General features: G+C 36.3%; 1 protein-coding gene across 7 annotated transcripts in view; it reads left to right on the top strand.

Annotated features, from left to right (window-relative positions):
* Positions 1 to 24705, top strand: part of RNGTT (RNA guanylyltransferase and 5'-phosphatase) — a 356175-nt gene that overhangs the window by 17653 nt on the left and 313817 nt on the right. For all 7 annotated transcript variants that reach the window (XR_007518793.1, XM_049897145.1, XM_049897156.1 and 4 more), the window contains exons 3-6: positions 5311 to 5414; positions 5507 to 5595; positions 15534 to 15609; positions 16848 to 17088. Coding sequence is in view for 6 of the 7 variants with exons in the window: in XM_049897145.1 (XP_049753102.1) it covers positions 5311 to 5414; positions 5507 to 5595; positions 15534 to 15609; positions 16848 to 17088 (510 nt within the window). In the remaining variant the exon portion in view is untranslated. The remainder of the gene's footprint in view (positions 1 to 5310; positions 5415 to 5506; positions 5596 to 15533; positions 15610 to 16847; positions 17089 to 24705) is intronic.

Genomic DNA, 24705 nt, shown 5'->3' with positions numbered 1-24705 from the left:
ATGGTGTGCTATATTACTATATTGAACAAATATTAGTACCTGTTATGTGCAAGATTCATATCATGGGATAGAAAAGTAACCACTTAGATTTAAAAAACCTGTCACTCATCTCTACTCAGTGTAGCTTTATTTGAGTCTTTTATTTTATGTATAGCTTTCATTTTTGCTTACTTACCTTTTGGAGCCCTGGTGGCATAGTGGTTAAGCATTTGGCTGCTAACCAAAAGGTCAGCAGTTCTAATCCACCAGCCGCTCCTTGGACACCCTGTGGGGCAGTTTTACTCCTTCCTATAGGGCCACTATGAATTGGAAACGACTTGACAGCAGTGGTTTTTTTTTTAAATCGACCTTCTAATTGTCACTATCAGTAATCAAATATGTTATTGGCAGTATGCTAAAAGCTTGGACTTAGAAGCCAGATAGCCTGGACTTGAATCCCAATTTTCCACTTAAAGTTTTGTGGGCAAGTTACATAATCTTTTTGTTTCCCCTTCCTCATCTATAAAAAATTTGTGCATGGGAAGCACGTAGAACAGTGCTCAGCACAGATTAAGGGTTTCATTTTTACCTCACAATAGCCTTTTGAGGAGATGCTATTATTACTCTTATTTCATGGATTGGGATTATCTGTTATGAAAAATAAACCCATAAATTCATATCTGTGTGGGGACAGGGCACTTTGCACAATATAGTTGTTGTTTCCTTGGCTAAAATATTCTTATATGTTAAGAAAATTCACTTTTTCCTGCTTATGATCACTTTTCATTCCCTTCTTTGGACCTGGAGATGAAAAACATGGCTTCTAACTCTAGCTCACTGAGAAGCTGTATTGTGGTGTCTAAATCTTTATGTTTCTCAATACATATTCTTTGAAGAAATCAGTAGAGCACAGTATGACACCAGTTACATTTCAGAAATTTACATTTTTGTCTATTTTGTAATGTGTGAAATTGAAGTGTTTTTGCCATTTTTTTGTAACAGTAGAGTCTAATCGTTATGTTGACCGTAATAATTATTCAGCCCAATATATTTATTCAGTAAAACAAAAACAACAAAGAGAAAAATAACAAGTATAGAAAGTATAAATCATTTTCCTTGCCTTTCTTCCCAGAGAGTACATGCTTCAGGATGAGGAGGAAGATATGTACATTAACTGTTCCTTGCTTAGACTCAGCTTCTTCTTTTTTTTTTTTTTCCCTTAAAAAATCTTTATTCAGTTAGCTTTTATTGCTTAAAAAGCCATCATAAACATAGTGGCTTGAAACAACAGCCATATATTTAGCTCGTAATTTTGTGGATCTGTATTTTGGTCTGGAATCAGCTAGAAGGTCCTTCAGCTGGCCTTAGCTGCAATTACTCTGCATCTTTGGCTAGCTCGCTGGTTGGTCAGGCCTGATCAAAGGGACATTAGCTGGGATGGTTTGTCTTTGTTCCGTGTGATCGCTTAGCCTCCAGCAGGCTTTCCCAGGTTTGACTTTTTGTACTTCTTAATTGACTAAGTATGGTGTAGTCTAGGAATGTATTTTTGTTGCCAGATTGAATATAATTCTGGTCTTTAAGATTTTTCATATCACGTGGCCCCTGAACTGCCTTAGTTAGTGATCAGCTGAAGAAATAATAATTTTTGTTCCAACCCAGAAAGAAAAACTGGCTGTGATGGACTTATTGAGAGATGGTATTAAGTCTCCAATGAGATGTGCAAATATAACCATGTGTGCTGTTCCTTACTAGTTATTCAAGGGATTTACAAGAGAATTTCAACTATACACACTTTAAAAAAAAAAAAAGGTTATTCTTTCAGTGAAAATTGACAAGTCAGTCTCTCGTACAAAAATTTATGAAGACCTTGCTAAACCAAAAAACCCAAACCGAGTGCTGTTGAGTCGATTCCGACTCATAGCGACCCTATAGGACAGGGTAGAACTGCCCCGTAGAGTTTCCAAGGAGCGCCTGGCAGATTTGAACTGCCGACCCTTCGGTTAGGAGCCATAGAGCTTAACCACTACGCCACCAGGGTTTCCACAAACACCTTGCTGTATACTCCTAATTGCCTTCCCACTAATGAGACAGCATACTTGTTACCTCCACTGTCCATTTTCGTGTTCATTCAGGCAGCTTCTGACCCCCTCTTCCCTCTCATCTCCCCTCCAGACAGGAGCTGTCCACATAGTCTCTTGTGACTACTTGATCCAAGAAGCTCACTCCTCACGTACCATTTTCTATTTCATAGTCCAGTCCAATCTGTGTCTTAAGAGTTGGCTTTGGGAATGATTCCTGTCTTGGGCTAACAGAAGGTGTCTTTCTAGTCTCAGTCAGACCATTAAGTCTGGTCTTTTTTACAAGAATTTGAGGTCTGCATCCCACTGCTCTCCCGCTCCCTCAGGGGTTCTCTGTTGTGTTCCCTGTGAGGGCCGTCATTGGTTGTAGCCATAACAACATGTAGTTCTTCTGGTCTCAGGCTGATGTAGTCTCTGGTTTATGTGGCTCTTTCTGTCTCTTGGGCTCATAATTACTTTATGTCTTTGGTATTCTTCATTCTCCTTTGCTCTAGGTGGGTTGAGACCAATTAATCCATCTTAGATGGCTGCTTGCTAGCGTTTAAGACCCCAGGCACCATTCTCCAAGGTGGGAAGCAGAATCTTTTCTTAATTGATTTTGTTATGCCAGTTGACCTAGATGTCGCCTGAAACCGTGGTTCCCAAACCCCTGTCCCTGGTACACTGGCCTTCAAAGCATTCAGTTTATTCAGGAAACTTCTTTGCTTATGGTTTAGTCCAGTAGTATACACACTTTTTTACTGTATATACTTGCATTAGAATTTAACTCTGCCTGAGAAGTGATTCTACCTTAATGACTTTTATCTTTTGATTAAAAAGATAGACAATATTAAAACCAAACAATAGTTTAGCTAAACTAGTAAGGAATGTCTGCCTTGAGCATTGTGCTCTTTTAAGGTCTGTGTATATGGGATCAAATGGACAACAGCAACTTGAAAGTTTAGATAGAAAATGTAGGGGACAGTGAGTTTATGTTAATGGAGGAATAACTCTGAAAAGAAGGGTGACAGTGGTTGCACACCTCGAAGAATGTAATCAGTGTCACTGAATTGTATATGTAAAATTGTTGAATTGGTGTATGTTTTGTGTATATTCTCAACAACAACAAAAATAAAATAAATTATTGAAAAGAAAAGAACAAATGAAAGATGTCCTGTTTTCCCAAAGTAAAAGTCTAACTGATTTCTCAAGAGGTTCTGATGAGTTGGTGAATGATAGCTTACAAATGTGTAAGGTATTTATACCTTTAGAAGGTTGCTAAACATGAAAATTTTTGAATATATTGGGAAGTATGTGTACTATGGGGCAGTTCTACTCTGTCCTGTAGGGTTGTTATGAATTGGAATTGACTTGACAGCAACAGGTTTTTTTTTTTTTTATATGTAAAATAATGTGAAATGAAACAGTACAACTTTATGATTATGACTATGCAAAATCTGAGTATATATGGCTAAAAGAAACCACCTATAGTACACAGAGAATTCATACATAATTTTTTTTCATAGACTTATATTGATACTGATAAAAAATGTTAAAAATACACCTGAGACAAGTTTCTCCCTGTTGGAGAAAGAAGTTAAAAATAAAAGGGAGAGGACTAGAAGAAACCTTGTGGTACTATTCAAGTTGGAGGTATCAATATGGATTTGTAGTTTGAAAAAAAAAATACACACACACACACACACACACACACGCACAAAATACACAGTATATGCACTTGATTAAAAATCCAAAAGTTGAAATAGTGAGAAGTCTCCTCACTTTAAAAAAATTTTTTTCGTTGTGGTAAAATACATATAACAAAAAACTTACCATTTTAACCATTTTAAGTATATGATTCAGCATCAGTACTTACATTCACTGTGTTGTACAGCCATCACTAGTATCTGGTTCCAAAAGCTTTTCATTACCCGAGACAGAAACTCAGTACCCCTTAAAGCAGTAACCTCCCACGCCTCTTCCCCCAAGCCCCTGTTATACAAGGCTATGCCATTTGCCTAAGACGGTGCAGCCAGATAGAGCCACCTAAGCAGCAAATGTTGGCATCTAGGATAATGTGTGAATAGTTTGCAGGAGGTCAGTGACTGCCTGATTAATAAATTGACGTCAGCTTTTATACCTTTAACCAAAAAAAAAAAACCAAACCTATTGCCGTCGAGTCGATTCTGACTCATAGTGACCCTATAGGACAGAGTAGAACTGCCCTATATATAGAGTTTCCAAGGAGCACCTAGGCAGATTCAAACTCCTGATTAGCAGCTGTAGCACTTTAACCACTACATCCCCATGGTTTACACCTTTACCTTTGTATAATTTGCTAACCAGGAACCAGTTGCCACCAAATCAGTTCGGACTTCGGGGACCCCATGTATGTCAGAGCAGAAAATCTGCTATACCTGGACCTGTTTCTGTTATCTTCCTTCCCACACAGCTTCTGCAGTGATATTAATTCCTTTTGGCAGTCCCTAGTCATTTTTTTTTTTTTTTGAATGTATGAATTTTATATGCCTCTGGTTTCATTGAGAAATGGGATTTGAGTTTTGTTTCTTCCCCCATTTATCCTGTTTTTGTATGATATCCAGGAAGAGAAGAGGGAAATTGCTGTCTCACACTGTGTTCTTCATACTAAGAGTCTCTCTTCATTTTTAACCTCTCTTCTCAAGGAATATAACTTTAAGCTTCAGCATATTTTCAGAAAATACAAAGAAGTGTTATTAATCAAATGGAAAGAGGGAAATATTTATCTACTTATGACATAAATGGCTGGTCTCATCTTTTAAGCCAGGGATGTAGCATGATGTAGTCTGAGAAGGACAAATAGGTTTTCACAGAGTGATTGGTGGTGGCTTCCTAGAGCCTGGGTTCGTGAGTGTGCCAGATAGATGCCATTCCTGGTCTAACCTCTTACCTAAAAAATCATAGCTGGAGAGGCAAATGTAGAAAACTACAGCAGTGTTCTCTCTTAACTCCAGGTGCACTCAGTGCTAGGTAGATTTTTGTGATGTTGAGAGTATAGCTTATTTTGCTTTTGAGCCTGTCCCTTCATTAGTTTGGCGTTAACTTATTTTTGAGTGCCTGTCAAGTTCTAGTGCGTTGGATAAGTGGTACTTTTGCTGTTAATAGTTCAGTAGGAGAGTGAGCATAAAATCTTCCTCAGTGTAGATGGATGAACTGTAGCATTCCCTTACAGCCAATTTATTTTGGAATAAATTTAGTTACTAGTCAATCTGCACCCCCCCTCCTTTTTTTTAAGGTTAAAATGGGCTTATTGGTGGACCTGACAAATACATCAAGGTTCTATGACAGAAATGACATAGAAAAAGAAGGAATCAAATATATAAAACTTCAGTGTAAAGGGTAAGTCATGTATTAAAACTCTTTAATATTGAAAATTTTCATTGAAATTTGTAATCTCTTTTTTTTCAAAAAATTTTTTTCCATATTACCAGACATGGTGAGTGTCCTACAGCTGAGAACACTGAGACATTTATTCGTCTGTGTGAGCGGTTTAATGAGAGAAACCCACCTGAACTTATAGGTATGCTTGGCTCTATCTTACCAACATTTTGAACATTTTATTTTGTAGTTGGGGTTCCATTCACTTTTTTGCAAATGAGTTGACATGCTTTTGATATGGAGAATTTTCCCCCTCCCACTTTTTAAATAATCACTATGTATTGTTTATTGTAATAATAGATTAATTTTTGTGAAGTATAAAATACATGTATTTTCATAATTTTCGTGTTTTTCAAGGTAAAGCCCTAATTGCTCTTATACCCTGTCTCTGCCTTAATAAATATTTTGGTCTGTATTTTCAGTGGATTCACTTCAGTGGCCTTTCTCAAGAACCAATTCTTTTTGGAATTACTGTGACTTCTTTTGGAGATGGGAAAATTGTGGCTTACAGAGGTTAAATAAGTTGTCTTAGATCATATGGAGCCCTGGTGGTGCAGTGGTTAAGAGCTTGGTTTAAGAACCAAAAGGTTGACCGTTCAAATCCACCAGCCGCTCCTTGGAAACCCTTTCGGGCAGTTCTACAGTGTCCTATAGGGTAGAAAAAAAAAAAAAAGCTATGACTCAAAATTGACTCAAGGGCAATGGGTTTGGTTTGGTTTTAGGTCATATGGTTAGGAAGCTGTGGAGCCAGGATTTAAACCAAGACATGTTTGACCCCAGAGCTCAGGCTTTAAACCGTGCTTCCTTTCTCTCATAACATAGCTTTTATTTTTTAATACAGTGCTAGTAACATCAAAAACAGTGTCAAATCCTAGGAAAATAACAATCACCTTTAAGCTTTCCTCTCAGACAGATCTTCTTTTAAAACGTTTTAGAGTATTTCTTTCTAGCTGTTTTACTGTGTATGTATTTTTGCATCACTGAAGTTTTAAAACGTGAGATCAGACTGCATAGGAGGCAGTGTCCAGGAGGTGAGAGCCAGGCTTTAGTTAGAACAAGAAAGGGAAGGGAATCATAGTTACCTGTTTGTTCAGAAATACTGATGGAACATTTAGTGTGTGCTAGCATGGTCTTGATGCAGTGGATATGGCCTCATTTTTAGGGGGATTAGAAGTCTAATGGTAAAATAGATAACTAATCTGACAGTTACAGTCCAGTGTTATACAGGAGAGGTAGGTAAGGGTTGTATGGAGCCCATCCTATGGCAGTTTTGGGGAATCAGGGATAAACACCTTAGACATATAATATACATTGTATACAATAAATATATAAAAAGTGTATGCGTATATGTGTAGGATAAATGAATATGTTTAAGCTGAGATCTGTAGGACAATTCAAGAAAAAGGGCTTAAAATGACAGAGCAGAGATTCAATTGATATTACTTTATATTTTCTTATAGTATTTTATTTTTTCTTAAGTTTTTATTAAGAAATATTTGGTACTGTCAAAAGAGCCATTTTCTTACTTATGTAAGTTATAGAGAATAATAATGAAATGACCACCTGTGAACACCACATTTGTCTGGTTTAAGAAATAGAATATTATATCTTCGAAATATCCTTTGTGTCCTTCTCTGGTCACATTCTCTCTTCCTTGGAGGGGTAACAGCTGTTTTGAGTTTTGTTGTTTATCATTCCCTTATTTCTTTGTAGTTTTGTCCCTAGACCAGTATTTCTCCAACTTTTTTGTACTGTCGCATATATAGAAAATGAAACTGTATGTATATTGGAGGGGATTTGAAATCCTGGCCAGGGTTCTTATGGCTGGCTTTGATTGCTCTGGGGCTGCTGCCACTCCAGACCCAGTCCAGCTCCCTGAGGGCTGAGGGCCTCAGCATTTTCAGGTGTGCTGTTGAAAACTCTACCATCCATTCTCTTGTTGATGGATACTTCATTTAGGAAATATTGATTGCTACTCTCTGCTAGGCACTGTGTTAGGCTTTTGAAATATGTCAGTGAAGAAAACAGAAAAATAATTTCCTGCCCTCTGGACCTTACATTGTAGTGGGTGGTGGTGGGGGGGAAGGCGCAGACAGTAAATAATACATATAATAAATATGCAAATTTTTACAAAAAAGTTACTTCAAATGACATTTGGCATATTTGCAGGTTCTTGTTTTTTTTGCTATTAGAAACAATGCTGCTAGGAATGGCCTTTTAGAATTCTTGAGTTTGACTTTAACTTCCATTTCAGTTGAGTCTGTTGTGATATCACCCATCTTGTTTCTTATTTGGGTTATTTGCTTCCTCTCGTGTTTTTCTTCTGTCAGTTTGGCCAGTGGTTTCTTGATTTTGTTGATCTTTTCACAGAACCAGCTTTTGGTTTTGTTGACTCTTTCAATTGTTTTTCTATTCTCTATTTCATTTATTTCTGCTCTAATTTTTATTATTTCCTTTCTTCTGGTGCCCAAGGGCTTCTTTTGCAGCTCTCTTTCTATTTGTTCGATTTTGGGTTTGATTTTAACTTTGATTCTTCGTTCTTTTTGGTATATATATTGGAGCATGGTTTGAGCTGAGTGTCTAATTTAAATATTTTCTACATAGCCAGCCATTTGTTTCAGCACAGTTTACTGAGTAATTTTCTCTCCTGATGACTTGTGAACAAGCAATAACTAGTTAGAAGATGTCAGTAGAGAAAAAGGAGAAAGATCTTATTTATCTCAATGTTAATAATATTAGCTAACATTTATCTAACATTTCTTCTGTGCTAGTCACTGTGTAAACCACTTTATGTATATTATAGTTGTAACAACAGTCTTATTAGGTAGATATGATTGTCACTCTCATTTTATGATAAGAAACTGAAGCTTGGAAAGGCTGAGTGACTTGCATGAGGTAATTCATACAGCTTGGAAGGGTTAGAGCTTGGATCAGATTTTAAGCAGTCTAAGTTGCGAGTTCATGTGCAAAACTCCTATAACAGAAGTACGAAACAACAGAGAATGAAGTTGTAAGAAACAGGAGCTGTTTATGAAGAAAGTGTATCTAAATATTAAAAATTTGAAGAAATGGAGAGACATTACTTGTTTCCATATTAGTTTCAAATTTTTAATGTAATTCCAAGCAAAATCTGATAGAGACTTTGACAGAATTACTTTGAAGTTAATTTGCATTTGTAAAATCCATTGCTTCCTTTAAGTCAATGAATATTTACTGAACACAGAAAAAAATTGTTTGACAAATTGAACAGGTAGGATTATGATCAAGAAAACTCTGAAAAACAAAAGCAATGAGGGGATTTTCCTTATCAGGTATTAAAACATATGATAAAGCAATGGAAACTACAGTAGTGGTCTCCTGATGGTAAAGGAGATGTTTTTGAAATCGGATGGGAAAGGTCTGATTGTTCAGAAAATGGTGTTGTGGCAATTAGCCATATAATAAAATGCATTTTAGATGGATTAAATATTTGAAAAAAGCTATAAGAATATAGGAGAAAAAAGGTTAGTATTTATTTAATTCTGGAGTAATGAAGGCTATTCCAAGTGTTTACCAAAGGCAGAATTCATAATCATTTTTAAGGGATGCTCGTGGTCTGTTTGCATTTTTATTTTTCTAAATATTGAGATTAGACTTTAAAAAAAATATGTTACTACCAGGCCTCTCTAAGCTACCCTTTCTGATTTATATTTATATATTTAGCTGTAGTTCTTCTCTTTTTGTGGGGGGAGCTTGTTTCTTCTCTTGATTTTAAAACAACTATAGTTTTCCCTTAGTTCATAGGTTAATGTTGACATTTCTTGAAATGTCATGTAAATTTATTACATTAAATTAGCGTACCTAGATCATACCTAGAAAATGAAGACAAATTTGAGTAAGAAGTTGACTTGAAATAGCTAATGGTCTATCTTTGGTTATAATTTATGGTTTAATTGCCCCTAGATGGACCCATTCTTTTTTTTTTTTTTTTTTTTGGACCCATTTTTATAATGAAAAAAACAAACAAACTTTTTTTTTGACATAGAAGAATAATCGTATCAAACTAAGCTTGTAGTATATTTGTTAATGGTATTTTTTTACATGAGAAACATAATCTTCCAGATTTTTCTGCAGATACTTGTTTTGATGCAGGTTTTGTAATAATAGTGTTTAGCTTACTTTTAAAATTATGTCATCTATTGATGTTTTGAAAGGTATAGAACAATAAGACTAAAATTCTATGTATTTTCGTAGCAAAGAATATTAAAAGAGAAATGGTACTTTTTTCAGTTATATATCCTTACGTGCATTAATCACTTACTTGGCAATTTATTATTCTTCTTATATTTCCTAGTCATAAAAATATTTAGCTAATCTTGTTAGAGTAAAAATTGGATGCAAAAACAGTGGTTTATTTAAGAAATATCTAAAGATGAAATATTTGTTGCTTGAATTGGTCTGAAAGATAAGGTGGAAAGAAAGTTCACATGTTGGATTAAGCTATATATTAGATAAAAATTGTTTTTATAGCTAGCATGTTTTTGTGACTTCTGAAGCACCTTTTCTTACAAAGTAGTGGAAATGATGGAATTGATAGAATTTGATGATCATAGCTATTTTTTTAAAATAATTTCTATTATGCTTTAAGTGAATGTTTACAAATCAAGTCAGTCTGTCACATAAGCTTATATACACCTTACTCCATACTCCCACTTACTCTCCCCCTAATGAGTCAGCCTGCTCCCTCCATCCAGTCTCTCCTTTCGTGACGATTTTACCAGTTTTTTTTTTTTTTTTTTTTAACCCTCTCTATTCTCCTATCTCCCCTCCAGACAGGAGATGCCAACACAGTCTCAAGTGTCCACCTGATACAAGTAGCTCACTCTTCATCAGCATCTCTCTCCAACCCATTGTCCAGTCCCTTCCATGTCTGATGAGTTGTCTTCGGGAATGGTTCCTGTCCTGAGCCAACAGAAGGTTTGGGGACCATGACCGCCGGGATTCCTCTAGTCTCAGTCAGACCATTAAGAGTGGTCTTTTTATGAGAATTTGGGGTCTGCATCCCACCATTCTCCTGCTCCCTCAGGGGTTCTCTGTTGTGCTCCCTGTCAGGGCAGTCATTGGTTGTGGCTGGGCACCATCTAGTTCTTCTGGTCTCAGGATGATGTAAGTCTCTGGTTCACGTGGCCCTTTCTGTCTCTTGGGCTCATAGTTATCGTGTGACCTTGGTGTTCTTCGTTCTCTTTTGATCCAGGTGGGTTGAGACCAATTGATGCATCTTAGATGGCCGCCTGTTAGCATTTAAGACCCCAGATGCCACATTTCAAAGTGGGATGCAGAATGTTTTCATAATAGAATTATTTTGCCAATTGACTTAGAAGTCCCCTTAAGCCATAGTCCCCAAACCCCTGCCCTTGCTCCGCTGACCTTTTTTTTTTTTTTTTTTTTATAATAACTTTTATTAAGCTTCAAGTGAACGTTTACAAATCCAATCAGTCTGTCACATATAAGTTTACATACATCTCACTCCCTACTCCCATTTACTCTCCCCGTCTTGAGTCAGCCCTTTCAGTCTCTCCTTTCTTGACAATTTTGCCGGCTTCCCTCTCTCTCTATCCTCCCATCCCCCCTCCAGACAAGAGTTGCCAACACAATCTCAAGTGTACACCTGATATAATTAGCTCACTCTTCATCAGCGTCTCTCTCCCACCCGCTGACCAGTCCCTTTCATGTCTGATGAGTTGTCTTCAGGGATGGTTCCTGTCTTGTGTCAACAGAAGGTCTGGAGAGCATGACCGCCGGGATTCCTCTAGTCTCAGTCAGACCATTAAGTTTGGTCTTCTTATGAGAATTTGGGGTCTGCATCCCACTGATCTCCTGCTCCCTCAGGGGTCCTCTGCTGAGCTCCCTGTCAGGGCAGTCATCGATTGTGGCCGGGCACCAACTAGTTCTTCTGGTCTCAGGATGATGTAGGTCTCTGGTTCATGTGGCCCTTTCTGTCTCTTGGGCTCTTAGTTGTCATGTGGGCTTGGTGTTCTTCATTTTCCTTTGCTCCAGGTGGGTTGAGACCAATTGCTGCATCTTAGATGGCTGCTTGTTAGCATTTAAGACCCCAGACGCCACATTTCAAAGTGGGATGCAGAATGATTTCATAATAGAATTATTTTGCCAATTGACTTAGAAGTCCCCGCAAACCATGTTCCCCAGACCCCCGCGCTTGCTCCGCTGAGCTTTGAAGCATTCATTTTATCCCGGAAACTTCTTTGCTTTTGGTCCAGTCCAATTGAGCTGACCTTCCATGTATTGAGTGTTGTCTTTCCCTTCACCTAAAGCAGTTCTTATCTACTGATTAATCAATAAAAAAACCCTCTCCCACCCTCCCTCCCTCCCCCCCTCGTAACCACAAAAGTATGTGTTCTTCTCAGGTTTACTATTTCTCAAGATCTTATAATAGTGGTCTTATACAATATTTGTCCTTTTGCCTCTGACTCATTTCGCTCAGCATAATGCCTTCCAGGTTCCTCCATGTTATGAAATGTTTCAGAGATTCGTCACTGTTCTTTATCGATGCGTAGTATTCCATTGTGTGAATATACCACAATTTATTTACCCATTCATCCGTTGATGGACACCTTGGTTGCTTCCAACTTTTTGCTATTGTAAACAGAGCTGCAATAAACATGGGTGTGCATATATCTGTTTGTATGAAGGCTCTTGTATCTCTAGGGTATATTCCGAGGAGTGGGATTTCTGGGTTGTATGGTAGTTCTATTTCTAACTGTTTAAGATAACGCCAGATAGATTTCCAAAGTGGTTGTACCATTTTACATTCCCACCAGCAGTGTATGAGAGTTCCAATCTCTCCGCAGCCTCTCCAACATTTATTATTTTGTGTTTTTTGGATTAATGCCAGCCTTGCTGGTGTGAGATGGAATCTCATCGTAGTTTTAATTTGCATTTCTCTAATGGCTAATGATCGAGAGCATTTTCTCATGTATCTGTTGGCTGCCTGAATATCTTCTTTAGAGAAATGTGTGTTCATATCCTTTGCCCACTTCTTGATTGGGTTGTTTGTCTTTTTGTGGTTGAGTTTTGACAGAATCATGTAGATTTTAGAGATCAGGCGCTGGTCGGAGATGTCATAGCTGAAAATTCCGCTGACCTTTGAAGCATTCATTTTATCCCGGAAACTTCTTTGCATAGCTATTTATTTTTAAGGGATGACTTTCCCTTCAAGGCTGATCATCTTCCTCTATTCTTTATCTCTTCTCTTAAAAAACTATGTTTTAGTTATACTCTTTCTCTGTTTTTGTTGACTTCTGTAACTAGGTCTGTTTTCTTGGTCTATAAACATTTCTAAGCCTCTTGTTAAACAGTCACCCTGGGGAAAAAAAAGCCTCACGCTTTTCTTTCTGTTTTACATTCCCTGTCCCTTCTCAGTCTGACTTTTTGAAATCTAATTTGGAGTATGTTTATTCCCATACACTTCATTGCAATGTGGAGTCTTCTTTCAGTACTCTTAATCAAATAGTGACTTTCAGTTCTAATCATTATGTGACATTTAAACAGTTGAACATTCATACCTTGGAACTTCTTTTTTCTTGATACATGTGACTCCATGTTCTTTTTTTTTCTTAATCTCTTGACAGTTCATTATCAGTCTTTTAAAATTTTTTAATTTTTAAAAATTTTATTGGGGTGAAAATACACGTAACAAAACATATGCCAAGGAAATGATAACTTTTTACTCCCATCTGTTTATAAGTATAATGACGTAAAAGCACATGGCAGGAGTAGAGGAAGCATGAGCCTGTCATTTAGTCTTGGAGTTGGCTGGTGGGCAACTTCAGTGGCTAAGGTGGTGCTAGCATGTCCCATTGTGCCATGGAAATTGGTCTATTTGCCATCTTTAGCACATATCAGGTTTATAGCTTCTGTTCTTTTTTTTTAAAAAATAATATTTTATTGTGTTTTCAGTGAAAAATTACACAGCAAATGAAAACCAAAAACTCAACCCATTGCTGTCGAGTTGATTCCGACTCATAGTGACCCTTTAAGACAGAGTAGAACTGCCCCATAGAGTTTCCAAGGAGCGCCTAGTGTATTTGAACTGCTGACCTTTTGGTTAGTAGCTGTAGCACTTAACCACTACACCACCAGGGTTTCTACATGGCAAATTAGGTTCCCATTTTACAGTTTCTACAGTTTGTTCAGTGACATTGGTACATTTTTACACAGTGTGTCAACTTTCTCTTTATTCTCTTGTTTCATTTCCAGTAATCTAGAGTCCCTGCCTCTTTGCCTTCTTGTCTTTGCTTTAGAGTAAGTGCTGAACATTTGGTCTCATGTAGATGCTTTTTTAAAAGGCACACGGTACTCAGGGGTGATATTGTTTATTTTATGAGCCAATCTGTTTTTTAGCTAAAAGAAGACCTCATGGAATAGTCGTCGGTCTTTTCTTTTTTTTTTATGGGTTCTCTTTTCCCACTTATTCTTGAAAGGTTTGTTTTCTTCAGATTCCAGTCTAAATTTTTCTCTCTTATTTTACAAAACCATTCTTGGTGATCTTATCCAACGCAATAGCCCTTTTCCACAGTTGAACTCTTATGTTGATTATAGTTGAACATACTGCTCTAGCCGGACTTCTCTTTGAAGCTCTTTATCATTATTCCCAAATATTCAACCAAAGTTGGAAGCCAAAGGCTCCTTTCTCTCAATCTTGACAACCATTTGTCCCTCAGATTGCAGATTCTACCTCTTAAATTTCACTCCAGTCTGCCCTTCTTAATCTCCATCTCATTGCATCACTCATACTCTTGTCATCTCACACGTAAGCTGTTCGCATGGCATCATTAGTGGTTTTCTTGCCTTTATTTTGTTCCCTTCCATTATTCTCTTGAGCTGCCATTGAAACATGATAATTTTATTGTTATACTTTGTTGGCGTTGTTAGATACTGTCAAGTTGGTTCTGACCCATAGCGATCCCATGTACAATGAGACGCTGCCTGGTCCTGCGCCATCGTCACAGTTGTTGTTATGCTTGAGCCCATTGTTGCAGCCACTGTGTCAGTCCATCTTGCTGAGTGTCTTCCTCTTTTTCACTGACTCTTTATCAGGTGTGATGTCCTTCTCCAGGGCCTGGTCCCTCCTGATAGCATGTCCAAAGTATGTGAGATGAAGTCTTGCCATCCTTGCTTCTATTGAGCATTCTGACTACTTCCAAGACAGATTTGTTTGTTCATCTGGCAGTCCATGGTATATTCAATATTCTTCTCCAGCACCATAAATTTTTATACTTCGACTTCTTTAATAGTTCCCTATTGTCTTCTTTAATAGTTCCCTATTGTCTTTATAGTCCCTTTAGTATGATGCACAAATTTCTTCCGAATCTTAATCATTTCAGTCTCTAACTGCATAAGGCATTACCATCTTATACCTCATGCTGTAGCTATTCTGATTTATTTATAGTTTGCTGTGTAGTTTTGATTCATACCTTTACCTTTGTACAAATTATTCCTACTGTCTGCAGTTCCTTTGTATCCTTATTTATTGAGGGTCATTCATTGAGTAAGACTTTTTATACTACATATCAGTTATCATTTTATTATCGATGTTGTTGTTGCTAGGTGCTGTCGAGTTGGTTCCAACTCATAGCGACCACACGTATAACAGAACGAATACTGCCTGATCCTGCACCGTCCTCATAATTGCTGCTTTGTTTGAGCCCATTGTTGCAGCCACCGTGTCAGTCCATCTCGTTGAGGGTCTTCCTCCTTTTCACTGACCTTTAGAGTTGTGTTTTGATGAAAATACTTCTTATTAAAACACTTACAATGTTTTAGTTAAGACACGTCTTTAGACAATAGAGACATTTTTAACCAATATATCACATTTAAACTTGTATCTAGTGTTATAAGTTAGATTCTGAGCAACTTAAACTGGCAAGTTATTAATAGTTATAAGATGATGTTCCACTTTTTTTTTTAATGTAGTTATTTTATAAAGCTATTTAAATGTTTGATTGCAGGTTGGAATTTTAAAGTGAACTATGCATCTGAAGTGGTTTATTAATTTTAAACAAAGGCTACTTTATTTTCTAGGCGTTCATTGTACCCATGGCTTCAATCGCACTGGTTTCCTCATATGTGCCTTTTTGGTGGAGAAAATGGATTGGAGGTATTTGTTTCTTATTATAATGGAAGAAGAAATATTTAGTAATTGGTAAAAAAAATTTGTATTGATCTTTTGGTTTTAGCATTTATATTGCCAAGTTTTTGGTGAAGTCATGCTTAAGGTAATTTGAAGTGGTTTTCATATTAAAAAAAAAAAAAAAAATTTTTTTTTTTTTTTTTTTTTTTAGATAAGGTTAATCTTTAGAATATTGTCACCTAATGTTTTGTATTTAGTAGTATTTGAATTGGGTGCTCATGAGTCCCATATACTATGTATTTATGTTTCAAATTTTTTTTTACACTTCTTACAGAATTATCAGAGACAGGTTTGTCCAATATTTTGTGTTTGTATTCAACTTTGGAAGTCACTATCGTTGTTCTTATCCATTTTAATAATAGTTTTTTTTTTTTTTTAAATAGCAGTTGAGTACCAGGAAAATATTATAATGCTATAGGAGTATTTTAAGGACAAGTTACCTCATTTAAATCAGCTAGCATGCTTTTATTGAACGCCTGTATTTGTGAAGTACCTTTTTAAGCCCTGAGAGATTAGAACTTTATTAGTTACCTGAAATTCCTAAGAGAATGGGATATTGACTTGTTAACTGAATTTTCTCATTGATTATTGAGAGATAGGTCATTGCGTATGTTTACAAAGCCATTTACACAATAGGCCATTCTCTGAATATAATCAACTGAAATACGTATCTGATTGTACATTTCCTACTCACACATCATCCGTTATTCTCTACTGCTTGTATTTGCAGGTCTGGCCATTCAGGTGACCTCCTTTGTCAGATTCAGCCAATGCTTAACTCCTCTTTCTCTTTTTGTCTGCATCTGTTAAAGGGTCATTTAAAACCAGTGTGCATTTACTTTGGTCACACTGCTATTCACATTGCCTTGATTGCTGTTTTCCTTTAGATCAGACCTCAGCCTTTCAAGGCATTATTCAAATTATTCCTTCTTCACAGACTGTACCCAGGTCTCTTTGGCTCTTTGTACACTCATAAGAATTTACCGCTAGAGTTTAGGAATTATTTATCTGCCTTATGTTAAAACTGCTTTATAATGAATTTGTCCCTTAATAAAGTGAGCACCTTGAAAGATGAGGACTGTGGTTTGTCCGTTTTATAAGCCTCTATTAAACTTCATATGGTACTTGAATATAATAAGTAAGCTTTGAAAAGTCTGTGTAATTGGAGAGTAGTGAAGAAATTACGTGGTGTTTGTTTCCCATAGTATTGAAGCAGCGGTTGCTACTTTTGCCCAAGCCAGACCACCAGGAATCTATAAAGGTGATTATTTGAAAGAACTTTTTCGACGCTATGGTGATATAGAAGAAGCACCACCCCCGCCTCTATTGCCAGATTGGTGTTTTGAGGATGATGAGGATGAAGATGAGGATGAAGATGGAAAAAAGGAATCAGAACCTGGGTCAAGTGCTTCCTTTGGCAAAAGGAGAAAAGAACGGTTAAAACTGGTAATGTTAAAAAATATTGTAATATTATTCACCTTTTTCTTCTACAAGTTTATTGAGATTTGTGAAAATGAAATGTTGGTTATGTTTCTTTAGCTAGATTTGTAAGACGGTTTTATTCTATCTATTTCTAAAGACTCTCTATAGCAATGAGTCTTTTTTCTAGAAGAAAAGTTACAGTTATGTGAATTCATCCTGTTTTTGTTTCTTAGGTAAACCGAGGAACTCTTAGATATTAGATTGAGAATTTACTGTTTATTTACAAAGTATGATAAGATTCCAGCAAAAAGCTGGTGAGAGTGTACTATGACTTCACATACGATTCCCCCACACTATGTTTTCATACTTTCCGTAAAGCTGAATTGAGAAGACTCTCACTTCTTCTCTGTCCAAGCCCCATTAATCTAGGAATAAAAGGCCTAACAAAAAATATTGGAGTTATCCCCTTTTCTTGGAGGTATAGAGGAAGCATTAAGAGGAAAAGTACTGGTCGTACTTGTACATAACACAAGTATATGGTATAGGCCAAAGGGTAAAGTTAGGGAAGTGTGGGAATAATTAAGTGTTAATGAAGCTTAAAATTAAGGTGTATGGATGAACTGTAAACACTATAGCTCATGTATTAGTAGATGATGGTTCATAGGCCAGGAAGGCAATAGCTTGATTATTTTGGACTTACTTTATTTAAAACCCCTGTTTGAGAAACTTTGGTTTAACAGTGTATTTATACATTTTAAACTTCAAGACTATGTTGTTTGTTGTTAGCTGTGGATAAGGCCACTGAAAAGTATAAATTACTTTGAAACATGGGGAAAAAAAAAAAACTTGTATTTTTAGTTTAATTCATTATTTCCTGGCTTTAAATGTCTCAGATTACTGAATCACATACCAAGAAAAATAATCATTTTCTAAAGAAAGTCTAATAAATAGCATAGCACAAAATACAGATTGATTACCTTGTCTTATGACATTTTTGTAAGGGAATTCAGCTCTATTAGAATAACATTAATCATGACCTTAATGTGTTTTTGAATTATGGTTTGATATTTGGTTATGTAAAAGAGTTTAAAACAGACTTTTTATTATTTTGCAAAACAGGATAAATTTTGCAGGCTTTTTGGTGGGGTTTTTTTTTTTTGGGCGAGTTTATAGGGTCTTAAGGATAACATCTATTTTATATTAGAAATACCATTAAATCCCTATAGTTGCGAATGAACTCCAGCTCAGATGGACATATTTCATTTGGGAAAATAAATATGACATTTAAAATAAAATCCCAAACCGACTTTCTTCTGTTTTATTTTGTCAAATACTAAGAGAGTGTCTTAGTTATCTAACGCTGCTATAACAGAAATACCACAAGTGGATGGCTTCAACAGAGAGAAATTTATCCTGTCACGGTCTAGGAGGCTAGAAGTCCGAATTCAGAGTGCCAGCTCCAGGGGAAGGCGTTCTCTTTCTTTCAGCTCTGGGGGAAGGCTAACACCCAGAGTCTGGAGGGCAAGGCCATTGCCTAAATGGTCTTAGGGAACGGAAGATTATTTTCAAGCCTTGAAAGCTAATGTAATGTGTTCTGCTGACTTGCTTGGTGCCTGTTTTCCCTTCTTTCCCTCCAGTTTCTCCCATTTGTAATGGAAATGTCTACCTTCGCCTGTTCCACCGTTGTACTTTGGAAGTAGATAATTTGTATTCTAGCTTTCACAGATGAAGAAGAATTTTGCAGGAGTTGAGATTTGGACATGGAGTTGATTTAAAACTTTTGCTATGATATGACACAGTAAATGTGTTTTACCTGTGGTAAGGACACGGATTTTTTTGTGGCCAAAGGGTCAAATGTTATGGATTGAGTTGTGTCGCCCCCCAAAGTTTGTGTCAACTTGGCTAGTCCGTGATCCCCAGTGTTGTGTGATTGTTCATTATTCTGTCATCTGACTTGATTTTCCTATGTGTTGCAAATCCTACCTCTATGATGCTAATGAGGTGAAATCAGTGGCTGTTATGTTAATGAGGCAGAACTCAATGTACAAGAGTAGGTTGTGCCTTAAGTCAGTCTCTTTTGAGATGTAAAAGAGAGAAGCGAGCAGAGAGACGGGGACCTCATACCACCAAGAAATAAGAGCCAGGAAAATGATGCTTCTTTTGGACCGGGAGTCTCTGCACTGAGAAGCTCCTGGAAGATTGATGACAAGGACCTTCCCCTAGAGCTGACAGAGAGAAAAAGCCTTCCCCTGGAGCTGGCACCCTGGATAAGGACTTCTAGCCACCTAGACTGTGGGAAAACAAATTTCTCTTTGTTAAAGCCACCCACCTGTGGTATTTCTGTTACAGCAGCACGAGATGACTAAGACAAGGAGTATAAAAATTCCCCATTATGACTGTGGATTTACCTGTTTCTTCTGTCATTCTGTCACGTTTTGTTTTATGTACTTTGAGATGATATTTCGTACGTGTAAATGTGTGTAAGAAATTGTTTTATCTGTACAGTGTCTTAATGTTCATCATTGTGAAATACCTGATATTAGTATGGTTGAACAAGCTTTTGGATAGTGTTTGCATGAAATATCTTTTTCTTTTCTTTTGCTTTCAACCTTTTTATTCTTAAGGTTTGTCTCTTAGGAGCATCATGCTGTTGTTTTTATTTATCCAGTCATCAATTTTTGCCATATTGGAGGATTAGTCCATGTACATTTAGTGTACTAATATAATTTATACTCAGTGTATAAATTATAGTCACTACATAAATTACCGTATACTTACAGTTCCTTTTTGTCTTCCTTATGGTTAATTCATTAGTTTTTATTATTCCATCCCCTGAACCCATTGCTTGTTAGTTATATGTTTCCTTACTATTATTTTAGTGGTTATCCAAGATTTCAGTATGCATCTTTGACTTGTTAAAGTCTGATGAATATTAGTACTTTTACCACTTTTTAGACAATGCAGGACTCTTAGAACCCTTGAATTTCATTTATGTCTTCCTGCCTTCTCTGGAATTGTGTATTTGAATTCTGATGAGTGTTGTAAACCTCCTGAGATGTTATTGGAGCCCCGATGGTGAGGTGGTTAAGAGCTCAGGCTGCTAACCAAAAGGTCAGCAGTTCGAATCCACCAGCTGCTCCTTGGAAACCCTATGGGGCAGTTCTATTCTGTCTTATAGGGTTGCTATGAGTCAGAATCTACTTGATGGCACAGAACAGCAGCAACAGCAACAAGACATTATTTTTTTATAAAGATAATATTCATTAGATTACTCACGTATTTAGCCTTTCTGGTGCTCTCCCTTCTTTGATGGATTTTTGTGCTTCCATTTGGAATAGTTTTTCTTTCTACCTGAAGAGCTCCTTTTAGTATGTTTTTTAGTGTGGGTCTGCTGTGACATATTCTTTTGGCATTTGTGTAAAAAAGTTTTTCATTTTTGCCATCATTTTTGAAGAATGTTTCTTCTGAATATAGAATTCTAGGTTGGCAGTTATTTTCCTTCAGCAGTTTGAAGATATTCCATAATCCACTCTGTTGAGAAGTCAACTGTCTTTTTCTTGCTTTTCTGAAAGTAATTTCTTTTTGTTTTTGATTTTCAGCAATTTTATCTTGATGCCATTGTGTATTTTTTGGTCTTTATTCTGCTTGCTGTTTGTAGTGATTCTTGAATCTATGGCTAGATGTCTTGTTTTAGACAATTCTTTTTTGTGTGTGTGTGTGTGTTTTAAGTCAATCTCTGTTTTTATTGTGTGTTAAGTGAAAGTTTACAGATCAAGTTGGGGTCTCATACAAAAATTTATAAACATCTTGCTATATGCTAGTTGTTCTCCCCCTAATGAGACAGCACAATCCGTCCCTCCACTCTCTCTTTTTGTGTCCATTCGGCCAGCTTCTGACCCCCTTTACCCTCTCATCTCCGTTTCAGACAGGAGATGCCAACATAGTCTCATGTGAGTTTTAGACAATTCTTGGCCATTATTTCTTCAGGTATTATTTCTGACCCATTCTCTCTTTGCTCTCCTTTTGTGACTCCATTTGCACAATTTTTAGAAAAATTCTCTCTAATGTCTTTTTCTGTATTTTCCATACTTGTTTCTTCATATTTTGGTTTGGATATTTTTTCTGACCTATCTTCCAGTTTACTAATTTTCTTTTTAGCCTTTGTTTATGCTTTTGTTAAATTCATCCATTGAGTTTTTAATTTATTTTCACTTTTAGAAGTTCCATTTTATTTTTTAAAATAGTTTTCTACTGGAATTTTTCATCTTGTCATTTAAGTTTTTGAACATACCAATTCCAGTTATTTTAAAGTTGTGTCAGATAACTCTTACATGTTTATCTCTTGTGGGTCTTTTTTTTTTTCTTCTTCTGTTCATGTCCTTTTGATTTCTAGTCAGTTGTAGTTTTTTTGCACACCTGGTTATTTGTGATCGAATACTGGACATTATATATGAAAACACATGTAATGTTATCTTCTTTCAGAGAGTATTTTTTTTCCCTAGACTGCATTAGGAGCAGATCTTGGGCTTTAGCTTTTGGGGGCTGGTTTGTTTTTGGCTCACTCTTACTCCTAGGGTATAGCCCTTTGGGGATCCTAACTGAAAGTACGGAGTGTTAAACAGGACCTTTCCTCCTTGGTAACCTGGAACGGCAGTGTTTGTTTTCCCAGGCCTGTGAGATTGTTTAAAGCTCTTTCTGTGTCTTAGCCTCTCGGCTACCATTTTTGAAACAGTGCTTCCCTTCTCTTCTGAGTTCATGGCTGTTCAGGTCCATACTGTCCTTCTCATTCTCTGATGTCTTCAAATAGGTGCTTTTAAATTTTGTCTAGGTTTTTCTCTTGGCTGCAGTATTGCTCTAAATAAGCTAGTCTGCCATTACTGAAAGCAGAAATCCTCCCTTCCTCCTTTTTGGCTAAAGTAATTAGGTTTGATTTCTGAAACGGTAAAATTTGGGAATATTTATGCTTCTAATTCCAAAGCCAATGTTATAAAAAAAAATTAGAAAGCCTGTAGTAGTAGTTTTCTTTATTCAAATCATAGTTAAAACCATTGCTATTGGGTTGATTCTGACTCATTATGACTCTATGGGACAGAGTAAAATTGGCCCATAGGGTTTCCAAGGAGCAGCTGGTGGATTCGAACTGCTCATCTTTTGGTTAGCAGCTGAGCTCTTAACCACGGTGACACAGGGGCTCCAAATCATAATTAGTAAATATGAATTAGTAAATATATTTTTTACTTATAAAAGTAATATAATTACATTAAAGTTTGAAAACTAAAGAGGTTACTTAATAATCTTCAACTTTCTCACGAGCACTTGCATTTTGTCTTCTTGGAAAATTATTTGCCCCATTTACTTACCCACTAACCCACTGCCATCGTTACTTAATTTTAAACTTTCCACAAATGCCGTAAAGATTGGCTTTCTTTGAAAAATAAAAATGCAAACATTGGGGAGTGTGTAGAGTACAAAGGGAAGGTATTTCTTCAGCCTATCTCTAGCTGCTGTCTACTTTTTGATTATCCGTCTAGATGGTAATTTTTCTGTGCATTTACATACATATATTCAGTTTTGTCGTTATCTCCCTCTCTTAGATATGAAGATAGTGAAAGACAATCCAAGAGTGATTAATTTTTTGTGGCTCACATCTCTTGGCAAAATGAAGTTATTTTGGTTTGAGAGTTTATTTTTGTTAAATAAAGTCCTCTTTCCTGACTTTTATATTGATATAATCATTATTTGAAACAATGGAGTCCGTATAGTGAATTCTGATAGTCCTGTTTGGGTTTATAACAGAGGCACACATCTTATGCTTGGCCTCTGACATTCCTAAGACACCTTCTTTATTCATGTTTTGAGCAGATGCCATCACTAAGTTGGAAGAATATGACGTATAGTTATGTTGCTTGCACTTTTGAATTGATGTCTGGGATCATTGCTTTGAATAAAACTATTGATACATTTTCTTCATTTCTGGAATGTGTCTATTATAGATACATACTTGAATATACTCTCTCCATACACACACAACCCTCTCTCACGTATGAATTGCCCCTCCCCCATCTTTTGTAATAATTTTCTAAATTTCCCTTTAATGAGTCACTCATTCCTTTTTCTCCAGTTTGTGGTAAAACCAAAAAACCCATTGCTGTCAAGTTGATTCCAACTCATAGTGACCCTATAGGACAGAGTAGAAGCCATACAAAATTACATTTTAAGGACTGGCGGATTCTGTTTATAAAATACACTTCTTCCATTTTAAGCATATGTTTTCTTTTAACTTTTGATTTTTCTTTGTTCTGCAAACTGGAATAGTAATTTGCTCAAAAGTGAAAATGTCATTGGCTTTAAAATTTAATTATAGTATGTTTGAAAATAGTTCTAGACTTAACGACGTTGCTGTTTATATTTAGAATTGGTGGTCTTTCTTGGAAATGTTGCATAATTTTGAATAATATAAAACTGATATTTTGTCAAAGGAAGCTATTGTAATGACAGTAAATAGCCAATTAAGATACCATAAAGTTGTTTTTATTAGACTTATTTGTACTTTTCTTTTTATTTAATAATATATGCTCTGAAGAAAATAGTGGAAGCTAAAAAAAAGTAATAGATTTATCCATTATAGGAAAGATTAAGGAAGAAATAAATAGATGATAGACATTTGCTAGATGATTAGATGTCTTTTATAAACAAACTCAGTATTTATTAGATCTGTATTGATGTTCAATATTTATTGGCTCTCTTAAGTTAAAATATATTTACCTATTAAAATATCTAGCTTATTCAATTTATAGACAAAATATTTCTATATTAATATTGTCGGAAAACACTTTGTTAAACTGTGATCGTATTTTCTATGTATTGGTCCTTTTTATTATTTGTTAAAAAAGGAGATAATATTTGTCCTTTTAGGACTAATCTACGCTAATTTGACCTTTGCTTTTATTTTGCCAGCTTCAGAAATTATTAATTTCTTAACTTTGCTTAGAAAACACATGTTCATAAGTGAAGCTAGATACCTTCTTCATGCAAAACTTGAAAAATCTCCTGTGCTACCATACTAGCACCTTCAGAACAAAGGTGCTGAGTAGTGAACTCTCTGAATGCTTTCTCTTTTTCGTTAGTGTATATGATATCCACTTTGTTGAACTTTCCTTTAAAAATAGCGACCCTATAGGACAGAGTAGAACTGCCCCATAGAGTTTCCAAGGCTGTAATGTTTAGGAAGCAGACTGTCACATCTTTCTTCTGTAGAGCGGCTGGTGGGCTTGAACCACAGACTTTTTGGTTAGCAGCCAGGTGCCTACCCACTGCAGCACTGGGGCTCCTCTGGTAGAGAGGTGATGGTTTAATACGAGAGGGATGCTGCTCTTTGATCCTTTGGAGCATGAAGTCCTGAAGTATGCTTGTTTAAGGAAAGTAAGAGACAGATTGTTGTTGTAGTTGCTGTCAGGTTGATTCCAACTCATGGCAACCCAATGTGTTACAGAGTAGATCTAGTCCATAGTGCGTTTATGGCCTGGCCTGTATTCTTACTGGAAGCAGATTGCCAGGCCTTTTCTTCTGCAATACAACTGGGTGAGTTCGAACTGCAAACCTTTAGGTTAGCAGTTGAGTGCAAATTGTTTGCGCCATCCA

This window comes from Elephas maximus, chromosome 1 (genome assembly GCF_024166365.1).
Source record: "Elephas maximus indicus isolate mEleMax1 chromosome 1, mEleMax1 primary haplotype, whole genome shotgun sequence".
NCBI classification, from domain to species: domain Eukaryota; kingdom Metazoa; phylum Chordata; class Mammalia; order Proboscidea; family Elephantidae; genus Elephas; species Elephas maximus.
The sequence above is the reverse complement of the archived record's forward strand: the minus strand, read 5'-3'. Positions and strand labels throughout refer to the sequence as shown.